Here is a 14,556-nt window from a genome sequence, read left to right as displayed (position 1 = left end):
GCACTAAGTTGATCTAGCTTCGGCGTGGTCAATAACCTTGAAAGTTGGTGTAGCGATCGCTAAAACACAACGTCTCGCACGTTTGTAGTCGGATCGTCAACTTCAACCTCCACCATAATCGATAGCTACATTCTCATCGAAAGATCGGGCACCTCTTCCCCTGTAAAAACCCCAAGTGATAGCCAAAATCCCATTCGAAGAAAAATAAAAAATAAAAGAAGGGACAGCCAAAATCGACCTGGGCAGTTCTTTTATCCATTCCAAACACGCTGCGGCGCCATTTTCCTCCTCACCGGCTCACCGCCTCGCCTCCTCCATGCTTCGCCTCTCCACCACTCTCTCTCTCCTCTCGCTCGCTTCCCTTTCCCCGCACCACCCGCGCCGCCTCGTCCGGCTGCGCGCCCTCGCGCCGGCGGCCTCCTCCTCGCCCTCCGCCCGCAGCCTCTGCCTCCTCGAATGGGGCAAGGTCTGCCGCGCAGTCGCCTCGTTCGCCGGCACCGCGCACGGTCGCGAAGCAACCGAGGTACCATAGTCTAAACCGCTGGAGTTTCGTAAATTTTCGTCGCCTGATCGCCTACGACGGCCGGGCTTTGCCTCTGACGCGGGGCGTGGTTGTGCAGAAGCAGTTGTGGGGGGTGGAGGACGTGAGCTATGAGCGGAGCCGGAGGCTGCTACAGGAGACCGAGGCAGCCGTACGGCTGCTTGGCACCTCCGGTGGGTCATTCGATTTCTCCGGGCTGGACACCGTCACGGTGAGGCCACCTAAAGTTTCATATTTTTCGTACGCTATATGCTCAAATTCAAGGAAATCGCTCCTGTATTTACTGGCTTTAGTAGAGAGTAACTATTGAACTGAACTAATACAGTACTTCCCTGTGCTTGACAATTTGGCAGACTGTTGTTATACACTGTGATAGTGTGACATCTTCTGGAATTGGACCAGTGTTGTACATGAAGTAAATTGTAGTACCAAATCTATACTGAACTACGGTAACTATGCGGTGTCGAATGTCTACATGAAGTAAATTTTAGTACCAGATCATGCATACGAGCAAAATAATGACCAAATGACCAGTTACACCATTGTCTGTTTATTGATGTTAGTATGTGATCACCATATCAAGTATAGCATTGTCTCTCGTATCTTATTTTCTTATTTTGCTTATCTACTTAGATGCAAAATGGCCGGTTAAACCAGTATCACCGGATACTCTTTGAGTCTGTGTTCTCTGTTAACTGAAGGTAGAGGCAGCAATACAATGTGTCTCTGGCGGTTCCGTGATAAAAGGCCAGGAAGCTATGGCGGTTGTTAGCCTGATGCTGTTTGTTGAATCCTTGCAAGTTACTATTAGAGCTGCTATGAGGCAAGATGAAGAGTCGCATAATCTATTAATGCCCCTTACAGAAACTGTAAGCACCTCTTCTTTTTTGTTATCTTCCCTGTTTTGTCATCTATAGCACAAATATTTAACAGTTAATTCAGTATTCTGAATGCTCTTCTACTGACCTGCAGATTCTAGAGGCCGTTGTTAATAAGTCACTAGTGAAGTCTATACAAGATATCATAGATGATGATGGTTCCGTAAAAGACACTGCAGTTTGGTCTTTGCCTCCTGATTCTACTTTTGTATTGCTTTCGGGTAGCTGTGATACCAGTCTTTATTTCCTTGCGTTGCAAAACAACTGATACTAATTCTTATAAACATTTCAGTTTGAAGTGAATATTTTCATTCAGTTTTCAGAAAATAAATCTTCATTTTTATAAGCAATAACTCAAATGTATTATATTATTAAAACAATAGGACAAGAAGTCACCATGTTTGTCCACATAGGCTAAAATATTCCCACCATTGATCTGGCAGATCCAAATTATAATGGTCCAGATTTATCCAACAAAGATTAGAAGTTTTCTTCTACATAATAACATAAACGTGGGCATGAATTAGGACCCAGTCTCTAGGTTTGTTTGAAAAATCACCACCAGGACTCTACTGATGCTTAGAAATAATGTCACGTACATGGAGAGGGAAAGGAAACAGGCATTATAATTCTCACGCTAATTGAACACATCCACGTACATGATCAGATAGTTGTGTTTTGCCCCAAGCAAATCACCATTGTTGACATGTGCAGTGTCAAATCAGCAAAGACACGCATACACATAGGTCTCTTTGACTGCAGGGATGAGAAACAGATAAGTAGGAAAATACAGGAATTTGACAGCCTGACAGGAACACAAGTGTAAAACATAGGATTGCATGATACAAAAACTGCAAGAATAGTCTTTTGGATAGAACACAGAGAATGCACATGAAAAGTGTCTTGATCCTACTGAACAAACATAAACAAGAGGGAGCATGCATTAGCTTAATGAAAATCTAACGTGCAACCATTAGAGCGGAAGGACCAGCACTTGAACAGTCATCAATAGTTGGATATGATTCAGGTGGGCGCCTCTGCTTCACCGTGCTTCGTCCAACGGCTGGCGACTGTTCACACTTGCCTCCTTCTGCATGAACGGTCACGCCCTAGCAGATTCCTTAGATGTATAAACATATATGCTTTAATTGGTGGTATATGAGAAAAGGATCAATAGGAATATAACAACGATAAGCGGTGCTTGAATTGACGGCCACATGCGGAGGTTGCAGTGGAAAGAGCAAAATGGTGTTGTCACTCTGCAGTGAAGGTTGGAAGAAAAAAAAGTGTCAAAGTATGCCAACGATGAAGCATAAAAGAGAACTGGTGGAGGAGTAAAACTTACCTGACAAGATCAAGTTAGTATTATGTTTATATAGTAAAGAATGCTACACAAATCTAATAATGCAACTGTCATATGGCTGTTACTGATGCGAGTGGAATAAAAGAAGCAAGGTTTGGATTGAGTCGGTGGTGTTTAGATTTCATAACAGGTGGTAGTTCCTAAAAAAATTATGTGAAGATAGACATCAAGAGAAGAGGTCTGGAAGAGAGAACTTGAGGACATATATAAAAGTAAAGTTTTGCATGGCATGCCATGGACCTCGATGTCATCACTCACTTCTGAGTGTTACATAGTGGAATGAGTACAATTATTTCCTTGGAACATACTTTTGGCTACAATTTGTTCTATATTTTGAATGATATGCAAATAATGTAATGGTGGATTAATAGAAAGTGGCAGTGAATTAATAAATGAAACAACAATTGAGGGAGTAAGAAATAACAGACATACTATATAGTACTTAATATTACAATGTGTAATAAGTCTATCCGTGCAAAATGTGTGGGTCATCCAGCTAGTTCCTTTGATTGAGCCACTATGAAGGATTGGACATGCAAATGATACTTACTATATTTGAAGGACATTCTGCCCAAGCAATCTGCCCATCCTAAGTTCGTAGCATTAATCTAACAGCTCATTTGGCATCCATCCTTTGGTTGAATTTGAATTCCAAGTTCAAAAATCATGTTTGTCTACCACATGGATTTGTAGAGTGAGAGACAATTCCAGAGAAATGATGGCTTTTAGAGAGGAATTGGGGTTAGTTATAGTGCGATTCCATGGAATTTGAGATTGAATTCCTGTGGCCAATTCCATGCCAACTAAACAAATTGGTTTCTGGAATTCAAATTGAATTCCAGAATTCTAGGCCCAAATGATGGGTGCCAAACAAACTATAAAGGGAATCTGAACACGCTAACTCCTTCATTCGTAGCATAAAATACAGTATAGCTGTACAAGTGGATTTCAGAACTACCAACACTTAATAGGGACATGTGTATATCATATTGTTTACACGCAATTTATACCTCTTATCAATTGTCTTTAGCTGTTCATTATTTTTTCCTTCAAAATCCATTTTCTCCTGACCATCCTTTCAACTCACAACAAATTATTGTTTTTTCAGAGCCCTGAGCTAAGACGATATCGAGAGCAAGTTCAGTCCCTAGAGAGCAGGGTAGGTGGTTATGGAGATTAGTTTTGCTTACTTTCCTAATCCATGCTTTTTTGCCTAGTATGTATAGCATGGGCAGCAATATGTGTATATGGCAAACAAGTTGCAGTGGGTTTTCCTTCCTGTTCTGTTCCATTTTTGACAATATAGTACTCCGTACTTGAAAACTAGAGTTTGGTGTCATGAAGACATGTCACGCTATCATTTTGGACTTGCCATCATTCTTATTAAGCCATCATAATTCTACAGTAGTTCATACCTTCCGTGTTTTGCTGTATTTACTAAGATAGAAGGGTAGATGAGTTTAGTGTTGGCCTGTATGTCCACCTTTTTTCTGTTCCGGCTTCCAATACTTGTGGTCAGTATGCTGTGGATAGTCACAGCTCATAACTTACATTGCTGCCCTCTATGCATTTAGACAATGCCTAGCTAAATACGCGCAGACACATGCAAAAAAATGAAAGTGGTATGATTGTATGAAACAAGTACATTTAACTGCACAGTGCAGAAAACATCATGCTAAGTTCTCAACCTGGAGGATAAACCGCGGAAGAAAGTTATGTAATCTATGAATAAAAATAGAAAATTTATTTAGGGTGTATGCTTTCCTTGATTAAACTCTTGGCAAGGACAAGGTTATGCTCCTTGCTTCCTGTTGAATTACTACCTAAAGCTATTCTCTGATGTTTATGTTGTTGATGGGTAGTTGTTACATGCTGTTGCGTTTTCAGTTATGTCAGCTTATGGACAGGCTGATACGGAATTCTGACAGTGAAGCTTCCTTGTCGGTACTGTTTCATTCAACTCACTCATTGCCAGGGAAACTTCATGTGCAGTGAATTACAATCTGTCACTTTTCTCTAGGAAGTAAGCATTGTAAACGGAAGATGCTGCATTAAAGTAACTGGGGATAAGTCTCTGAGTTTTGATGGACTACTACTCTCCAGGTGTGTTTACTAAAGATGGTTTTTGTTTTACTATTTGGACTTGCTTTTAATAAGATAATTTTGCTCACAACCTTATATGTCTACCTTTTTTGTGGATAAATTTCCGTAACACTGGGTGTTTTTGAGCTTTGCTGAATTATCTATGAAAGTATTATGTTTGAAATTCGCATCATAGAAGATACAAGATTTCCTTTATATCAGCTAGCATGTTTTCCTCTTTTTGTTAGTACTAACATCACATGCAAGAGAAGTCTGTTAGGAAAACCAAAATCTTTGTCAATTTTGAGTTTTGACAAATGTGTGTAAAAGTAATTTGTGTATATATTGAATTTGATTTGTTGATCTGTTAGTAGATTGTGATCAAGATCTGTCTATATGTATGTAGTGGTTCAGATGCTGGAAGTATGATAGAACCAATTGTTGCTGTTCCACTGAACGATGAGCTGCAGGGGGCAAGAGCGCTAGTGGCTAGAGCTGAACTTGATGCTTTATCAAAACTGACCGACAAGGTTTGAAAGGTTTTCAATTTGGCTTTGCAATTTGCTCTTTTTTTAATCCTTACACTTAATTTTTCACTTGCAGATTCTTCTTGAGCTTGATAATATTCAGATTCTGCTGCAGGAAACAATCACGCTCGATAAGGTGATGTTGTTTTTCCTTGCGTATTTCCATGAAAATAGTTGTCACTGAATTTTTTATTAAGGGAACTTATCTTTCGTAGTACTGCAGGGTCAGTACTCTAAAGAACTCTGACTTGGATTTATGTAAACATAAAACACATACAATAATTTTTTAACTCAATTGTCAGATAACATAAATAAATATCACTTGCCCTCATGTTTTATGCTTGTCCAGTTGTTCTTCTATGATATTGATTGGGTGTTGTTGTTCATATCTTGAAACAAACAAGCACCGCTGCATCTGCCATCGCTGAAAGTTCTTTATATAAATTTCTTGGTGCTTTCAGGGATCAGTTGCATGTAGTTTACAAACAATAGATAACAGGTTCATTTCTCCCTTTCCATAATCTTGACTACCAAACTTACTTGGTACAGTGAAAATACCATCATCAAACACAGCGAGAAGCTAGTTTATGCTAGAATTGACAGCCAAGCAATGTTATATCAGACACTTAAGGATGCTCCATCTTATTGAGGCAGGTGGCATCCAGGAGTTCAGTCAGGCCAGGACCACCAGCCAGGAATCAAAGTGGCTAGCAGGTTGGCCAGGAGTTAATTCAATGGGAAATTAGGGCCCAAAGCTTTATCTTGCATCATATATGAACACAAACAAGAAATAAACTACCACTTTCCAATTGCTATCTCTATTCTCTCGACTCCAATCCCGCCCTTTCTAACCTTGCCTGGCCACAAGGCAACTCAGCATTCAACATTAAGAAGCCACAAGGCCTATCTGAACAGTTCTGACACTTGTTGGTAAATGACAATGGGGGATATCTTGCCATCATTCCTATTCCCAAATTGTCTATAATGTTTACAGTCATGTAGTGAATAAATCACTGCAATTATAGTACTGATCTAGTACTGTCAGTTAAATTCATGATATAAGCTATGAGTCTAAAATCATGGGTAAAGTGAATCTAGCTTAGGGCTTTAGGCCCCATTGACACTGAGATTTTGTGAAAAGCAGCCATTCCCCATTGTCATTGAGATTTCGTGAAAAGCAGCCATTTCTCAAAACAGGTAAGCCTCCATGGTAACTCATTCCTACAATTTGTGCATGAACTCAGCATTAAACATTAAGAATTAAGCAGCCACAAGGCATATCTGTAAACAGTTCTGAGTCCTCACACTTATACATTGGTCAATGACAATGTGGTATCTGGCTATTTGCCATCATCCCTATTCCCAAATTGTCTATCATGAGGGGAGTGAGCCTAGCTCACTTGGTTGGGGGAGTGGATGTACACTCCCACCACCTGGGTTCAATTCCTCACGGATCCGAATTTAGTTCCTATTTATACTGTGGGGCTCTAACTTACAGTTTTCTTTTAAAAAAATATCCATCATGTTTACAATCACACAGTGCATAAATAACTGCAATTATAGTTCTGATACAATGATACTGGTACTGTCAGTTAAATTCACCATACAAGCTAAGAGTCTGGATTCATGGTAAAGTGAATGTAGTTAAGGGCTCCGTTGTCATTGGGATTTGGTGAAAAGCAGCCCGTTTCTCAAAACAGGTAAGCTATTAATATTAACTGCCCTGTTAGCTCCTGGTACTGTATTTGACTTATAAGTGCCTTTTTTTCTACTTGATGAATCTGGGCCCTGATGGTCTGACAAATCTAGTTTCATTGAAATACCCACCCTGAAAACTGGAACTGTGTTACCCATGGTCTGTGCAGGAGTTTTTGGAAGCATGCAGTAGACTTTTTATGCATGTTTAGTTGCTTGCCCCAGACTTTTTGACGTGATATGTCTGTGCACTTGCTTTGCAGGTCACGGCTCGTGCAAAATACAGTATAGCATATGATGGTACACTTCCTGACCTGTATTTGCCAAAATTTGAGCATGAAACTGTCAATACTGCTACAGATTGGCCTGTCAGTGCAACTTCCTCTGCTCAACTCCCTAAGAAGCCATGGAAAGTGTTCATTCCAAATGCATTCCACCCACTATTGCTCCAGCAGCACCAGGAAAATTTGCGTCGTATCAAAAAGGATGTTGCAAGTGCCACAGCAGTTAGTTCCTTAGGCCGACCTTATTCTACTGCCGATGTTTCATTCTTTATTTTTTCAACCTGTAGCTATCCAGTTCCTATTTTGCTCCCATGTTGTAGGAGATTCGGAGGAGGAGGATATACGGACAAGATATTGCAGAGGAAGATCAACTGGCGTCAGACCTTGATTCTATGAAAAATAGGGTTAGTTCTCGATCGGGGTAAATAATGAATATTTGATAGTTGCATTGGATAATTTATGTTTCAGTCTGCAGGTTTCCAAGCTGGAGAGGAACCATCCGATACCGGTAGATTTTATGATTGGTGAAGAAACTACTGTTTTGGTCATAACTGGCCCAAATACAGGAGGAAAAACAATCAGCTTGAAGACGGTTGGTCTGGCATCTTTAATGGCCAAGATAGGTAATTAGAACAATGAAGTGCAGATCGTTTCACTGCCATCATTGTAACCATAAGCTACTCTCCTAAGCTTTATAACATTATGAAGTTACCGACTTTCTGTATCCTTGTAAGTCTGATGTGCATTGACTCCATCAATTGCACACTTTCTTGCATGCCTTCTTGTCAGAAAACCGAAGACATGTTATGTGCTTTTAAACTACAGCTATATACTCCCTCCGTTCCACAAAACAACTCGCATAGATTTTTCTGCTTTGTTCCATAATATAGCTCATTCTTCTCTTGGCTCCCGCACCTGGCCAATAACAGTTCACATCCATTTAGTACTAATCCAATACGAGTGGTCAGGCATTAGAAACAAGAGATGCCTTGGTCCAAGTGCACAAATCTACATGATGATGTGTTTTGTGGAATGGAGGGAGCATACTCTTAATGAGCAAACAACTGGTATATCTTGTATAAGTTTTCCCATTCTGCTACAGGTCTATACATTCTAGCTTCTGAACCAGTTAAAATTCCATGGTTCGATGCGGTTTATGCTGACATTGGAGATGAGCAATCGCTGACTCAATCGCTCTCTACATTTTCTGGGCATCTGAAGCAGATTGGGGTATGTTTAAATTATATCATAATCAATTCTCTTTTAGGAACTTATCAGGTGAAAACCTCTATTCAGTGAAAACTTGAAAACTTTTGATCCTGTCCATTGTATCCTAAATAAATGGATCAGATGAAAGGTGGAACATCTAATCACTTAAGTGCATTTTATGAAAAAAAAACTAAACCTCTAACCATGTGGGGTGGTTTTTATTAAAACGTGTTTAAGTGATTAGAGGTTCCACCTTTCATCTTATCCATCTATTTGAGATCTAATGGCTAGGATTAAAAAATTTCAAGTTTTCACTGAATTGAGGTTTTCACCTGATATGTCGCCTAGTTCCTAGCTCATTAGTTGTATAATTTCACAAAATCCCAAACTATTTAATATGCATCTGAATCTTAATCTTATATTTTATTAGGCTATTCGTGCTCAGTCAACATCACAATCCTTGGTCCTTTTGGATGAGGTAAGTACTTTATCTTTATCCTATACCTTGATAACTATTAGATTAATTTTTATCCGTGCATGCCCATCAGTTTAGTGGTAATTCGATTGTAAACATGTGATTAATTGGCTATCATGTTTTGCATGCCGGTTGTTGTTTATTCTCCAAGGACAATGTGTCATACAGCTCTTTTTTTCCCCTTCATATCATCATGCCATAAACAGTTTTGAATATGAATGCCTGTTTCTCAGTTCTTACCACATGTGACATTTTGTGTTAAGGTACTCATTAATCATTGTAATGCATTAGTAGTTCGGTATGCACTACATTGTACACCATATGCCCAACTCTTCACTGAAATACCATGGATGACAAAGGACTATCCCATTATCTTCATCTACAGTTGAGCCTGTTTCTCTTTAAAAAGGGTTGGTCATGCCCTATTTTCCTGTTTAGGTTGGTGCGGGGACAAATCCACTTGAAGGAGCTGCTTTGGGGATGTCTCTCTTGGAGTCTTTTGCTGAAGCTGGTTCCTTTCTGACTCTAGCTACAACCCACCATGGAGAACTTAAAACACTAAAATACAGGTTCCCAACATTCCAAGTTGAAAGTTTACTGGTATTATGATCTCACCTTTTAACTAAAATTGAGAATTTGTTTAGTTCCTATGCATTTTGTTGTAAGTCAAATGGTGTTGTCTTGGGTACCTTGTCATCAACCATAAGAGTTTGCTTAAGTTCACCCGATGCTAGCCAATTTAATATGATTCATAAAACTGGAAGGACATAACTGTATAAACCCACCAGGTCTAGCGCAGGTTACTCATTGATGTTTAAGGTGTCATTTTCAGTGACGTTTCTTGTATCTTTGTAGAGTGCACTCTTGACTCTACTCAGGCTTTTCAAATTTACAACTCCCTCTGATCCATATTACTTGCCACAGCTTTGTCTAGATATGCATGTACCCACACAATGAAACCTGTCTAGATACGCATGTACTACACAAAGGTGTGACAAGTATATGGATCGGAGCGAGTAATACGTTTCCTTTTTGTTGGTTGGCACTATTAATTATTGTCATTTTTTAAACATACATCAAGAAGCATATCCAGATGTATTTGCATGATTTCAAGCAATTTTATTTACAAAAATAAATTGTAGGAAGGCGGCAATGTAGCATATTGTGTCCTAAAGTACAGAGCAATTCTTATCCAATAAACACTACTGCATAGTTATTTGCTATTTTGATGATTTCAGCAATGATTCATTTGAGAATGCATGCGTGGAATTTGATGAAGAAAATCTGAAGCCCACATTCAGGATACTTTGGGGAATACCAGGTTAACTGTTTTACATTTCTTATACCTTTCTGAATCATCGAATGCTGATACTTATACCTTTTAGGTGCGCATTCGACAAAAAAAAAGCTTGTAATATTGGTGCCACTGCTGTTTCTTTTTTCCAAATGTCAACCTAGCTGATAACTTCATACCAAGCATAAATCTTATTCTTACTTCATCCTCGTTTCTTCGGGTGCTTTTATATGATTATGACTGTTGTCTACTAATTGTCTTTCATTTTTAGAATTTGTTTGTACTCATGTTTTGTTACAAATATAGGCCGTTCCAATGCAATCAACATTGCTGAAAGACTAGGTTTGCCCTTGGATATAATAGAAAGTGCTCGGCACTTACTTGGAACAGCTGGTGCAGAGATAAATGCGGTAAGTTTGACAGGATCATGGCCAGGACTAGCTAATCAGCCGTGCATTGTATGGATAAATCAAATTAGACTGCTTGCTAAAGATAAATTAGATTAAAAAACTACTATATATGAAATTTGGTTATTATATATTAGCGACACTTAATTATCTCGATTTTGGTGAGAAGCATCATGACTATCTTAATCTTTTAATAGACTTAATTGTTTGCATTATAAAGTGGTGAGATTTTTTTACAATAGAAGGATGTGACGGACCACCGCCACCAATTGCCACTTTTATAGAAGTAAAGTTTAAATATTGGGATTGTTGTATTATGCGGTGACTCTCATGTTGGTTTTGATAACATTGAGTTGCTCAGATACTATCATGTTTCATCATAATGCCTTACTAAGAGAAATGGAATCTTCCTCTGGCATTGCAAATACTCCATACGCTCTCAGCCTGCATGATCAAATTATTTTTCAATCTTTAATATGATCCTTAGAAAAAGTCCATCTCAATTCTCAAGTGTTTATTTTGCAGTTGATCATGGACATGGAAAAATTTAAACAAGAATACGATGAACAGCTTCAGCAGGCCCAACATTATCTTATGTGAGAACTTTTGTACTTGCTTCTATTTACCTGAGTATGCTGCACACGTTCCATGTCACTCATTCTTGCTTGGATGTCATATACTATTACTACCTCCTTTCAGGTTTATAAGGCCAGTGCGTATTTCTATATCATCAATTTGATCAACTAAATATGTACTCCATTAGATTCGTATTCGAAAGAACTTCTAATGATATTTTTTTGTCATGTAACTTATATTTGATTAGTCATATTGGTGATCTAGGAATGTGTGGTCTTTTAAACCAGAACGGAGGTAGTATGAATTATAATTCGCAACTCAGCGTATTCCATCTTGTAATGAGAATAAGTTAATGATTTTGAGGTATGGTGTGGATGATTCCTCTGAATCTCTATGTTAATCTTTTTCGAGAAAACGCAAAACCTTTGCGTCTCGATGCATTGATAGAAAGAAGTTTATGTACAAGGCCACAGAGGGCCACACCCGAATTACAGCATGACGTGCCTAACTAGAGACTGCCAGTAGTAACATCCCGAGGCCTGCTGGGCCCGCACTCGCCCAACACCTAGCATCGGTCTTGATCAGGTCAAGGAGGGAGGCGAAGTTGGGGGTGGCATTGTCGAAGACGGCGGCTTTGCGATGCTTCCAAATAGACCACGCCGTAAGCATTATCAGAGATGCCGTGCCCTTCCGCATGGTAGGAGGGGAAGAGTGGATGGACTCCTGCCACCAATCTGCAAAACAAACACCGGCGGTCGGCGGGGCGCAGATAGAGCGGATCCACGAGAGTACCTCATGCCAAAGGACGCAGGAGAACGGGCAGTCCACAAGAAGGTGGTTCATGGTCTCCAAGGTCTTGTGACACAGCAAGCAACGTGGCACGTGGGTCAGGCCATGACGTGCCCGTCTCTCAGCAGTCCAGCAATGGTCCTGGCAGGTCAAACCAAATGAAGAACTTCACCCGTGGTGGCGCCCAAGATTCCAGCTCAGTTTCCAGGTGTCGGAGGTTATCCCACCATGGAGGAGGGCCCGGTAGCATGACTTGAATTATTAATGGCCATCCGTCGTCCATCTTCAGGAAAGGACATCGACCGAGTCCGATAGGCGTACGTCATGGGTCCTTTTCCAAATCTGAATGTACTGCCAAAGAGCCAACGGCCCAAGAGCTCCCTGGATATCACGGATCCAACGTCTATCTGTGAGGGCCTCACAGACCGTGCGAGTTTTCCGAAGGCGTTTCGGAACGAGAAGGTGGAGATCCGAAGCCAGCTCGGAGATAGCCTGGCCGTCCATCCACCGGTCCTCCCAGAACTGGGCGGTGGCACCATTGCCAACTACCATCTTGGTAGAGGCAAAAAAGATGTCATGCTCCACGTGAGAGAACTGGAGATCCAATCCCCGCCAGGGCCGAAGGGGATCAGTTCTCATACGCCAAATCCAGCGAACACGCAGACTGACAGCCAACCTGGCGAGGTCCGGGATACCCAGCCCACCGTAGAGCAACGGACGGCAACACTTAGCCCAGTTGACATGGCAGTTCCCGGCCCTCTCTATGTTTATCTTCCTTTCTAATTGAAATTTAGTCCCACTGCATACAATTCTAGATATTTTCTCATGGTTTTAGTGTGCCTATTTGACGATTACAGTGTGTAAGCTGAAGGTCGTATCAGAACTAGTTATCTTATCTCAAGTCCAATATTTCATATGTCCATTGATGTGGTATCAGGCAGTCCAGGGAGCTTCATAATAACTTGGAAGTGGCGCAGAAGAATGTTATGGATCACACTATTGCTCAGCGGAAAAGAAAGTCAAGAGTAGTTTCGGAGTATGCTGTTATGGCTCGTTCGATCATTCATAAGAAGTTTCAGCAGTTCAGGGAATCTGCAATAGCTCAAAGAGTACTAGAAGAAGAGAGGGCTGTGGAGAAGGCCAAATCTGAGAGGGTCAAGGGCCCAGAGCCGTCAAGTACTTCTGCCATTAAAATGGCACAGAACACAAATAGCAGCATGGCCACAGAAGCTAATGGTAAGATAATAGAAGCGGAATTCTTCATTTTTTTAATTTGTTATTGATCTTCCACTCCCACACAGTTTGAAGAGAAGTTAATTAGCTAAGCTTTCCTTTTGAATCAGATGAAGATGGTGGGATTCCAGAAGTTGGAGATTTAGTTTATGTTCCTAAGCTCAAGAATCAGGCCACTGTAGTAAAAATAGATTCGTCCAAAAATGAAGTTCAAATCCAAGCTGGCATGATGAAGCTCAAACTAAAGTTGAAAGATGTCGTGATCCAGAAACGGAGGATATCCAGATAGAGCGGTTGCACTACCCTGCAATATCAGAGATAAGTGTGTAAATGTTGCTCTGTTCAATATAATATAGCATTTTCCTCTCCCACATCTCCATTTTGACTAATCATATAATCATGCAGCTGTATATCCATAGTTTGCATGTAAATTTAGCTGTTATTTTTCTTTACCAGGGTGTAAATCTAACTGTTAGTACGGTACTTGAGCTACTTTTTGGAAGTTGACAAGTGTCACTGGTAAACGCAGCAGAAGGTTAATAATAGCATTACAGGGAAACACAATTCATTTTCATTTGTACTTGCACAGTTGCACTAGCTGGGGAACATTCTTTTTTAACCGGAAACAGTAGGGCATATCGCCATGGTGAATTGTTGATACTGGAGAGATGTCCGGCCTGAGGTACACTTTTTTTTTGGAGAGGTCCTGAGGTACACATGGTTCAATGACTTCAGTCGCTTATAAAAATGGCTTACAATACGGACCAATCATTTATATAGTGGAGTAAGAACTTTCAGTACAGTTCATCTGCCCTTCAAGTATGGAAAGGCTAATGATCGTTCCAAGCAACTTCCGGTCCCAGTATGGGAATTTCGGCATTTGCACAAGGCCTGGAACAGCCGGGGTCCGGATAAGCCATGGTAGGTTGCGCTTTTATCGTGTGGCCAGGCATGTGCTCGACTGTTTTCTGTCTCCACGGGTAACGTGGTAAGTAGTATGTCGGCACATGTCGTGTAAAGCCATTTGTTTATACTGATCTCTTCATATGGACAAGGATTGGTCAAAAAACTAAACAAGTCAATTCAGTGAAGTGACAACAAAATCAAAGAAACGAAAAAAAGGGCTAAAAAGAAAAAAAAAGTTTTATCCTTGTAACTTTGTAAGGTGTATGTATTTTGTCCAATAAAAGGTGAGAGAATATA

At 40.3% G+C, this 14,556-nt stretch overlaps 1 protein-coding gene across 3 annotated transcripts; it reads left to right on the top strand.

Moving 5' to 3' along the window:
- Positions 1-286: 286 nt before the first annotated feature.
- LOC100829925 (endonuclease MutS2) lies at positions 287-13,927 on the top strand. Of its 3 annotated transcripts, XM_010236605.3 has the most exons (20): positions 293-523; positions 621-752; positions 1,243-1,410; positions 1,514-1,597; positions 3,891-3,941; positions 4,670-4,726; positions 4,803-4,885; positions 5,271-5,394; positions 5,468-5,527; positions 7,350-7,592; positions 7,691-7,774; positions 7,846-7,993; positions 8,473-8,600; positions 9,010-9,057; positions 9,493-9,623; positions 10,293-10,375; positions 10,655-10,758; positions 11,281-11,351; positions 13,058-13,356; positions 13,464-13,927. In XM_010236605.3, the coding sequence occupies exons 1-20, from the start codon at positions 317-319 to the stop codon at positions 13,640-13,642; spliced, it is 2,484 nt and encodes an 827-aa protein (XP_010234907.1). In that variant the 5' UTR covers positions 293-316; the 3' UTR covers positions 13,643-13,927. The 3 variants fall into 3 exon arrangements, with proteins under 3 accessions (XP_014756807.1, XP_010234908.1, XP_010234907.1); XM_014901321.2 differs by lacking the exon at positions 13,464-13,927 and having other exon boundaries at positions 287-523; positions 13,062-13,233; XM_010236606.3 differs by lacking the exons at positions 13,058-13,356; positions 13,464-13,927 and adding an exon at positions 11,455-11,719 and having other exon boundaries at positions 287-523.
- Positions 13,928-14,556: the final 629 nt, after the last annotated feature.

This window comes from Brachypodium distachyon, chromosome 3 (assembly GCF_000005505.3).
Source record: "Brachypodium distachyon strain Bd21 chromosome 3, Brachypodium_distachyon_v3.0, whole genome shotgun sequence".
NCBI lineage: Eukaryota > Viridiplantae > Streptophyta > Magnoliopsida > Poales > Poaceae > Brachypodium > Brachypodium distachyon.
This window is presented reverse-complemented; position numbering and strand designations above follow the sequence as displayed.

Coding starts and splice junctions, on each gene's coding strand:
- LOC100829925 (XM_010236605.3), top strand. CDS start 317: ATGCTTCGCCTCTCCACCACTCTCTCTCTCCTCTCGCTCGCTTCCCTT. Junction 1,411..1,513: donor TAATGCCCCTTACAGAAACT/GTAAGCACCTCT, acceptor ACTGACCTGCAG/ATTCTAGAGGCCGTTGTTAA. Junction 7,994..8,472: donor ATCTTTAATGGCCAAGATAG/GTAATTAGAACA, acceptor ATTCTGCTACAG/GTCTATACATTCTAGCTTCT.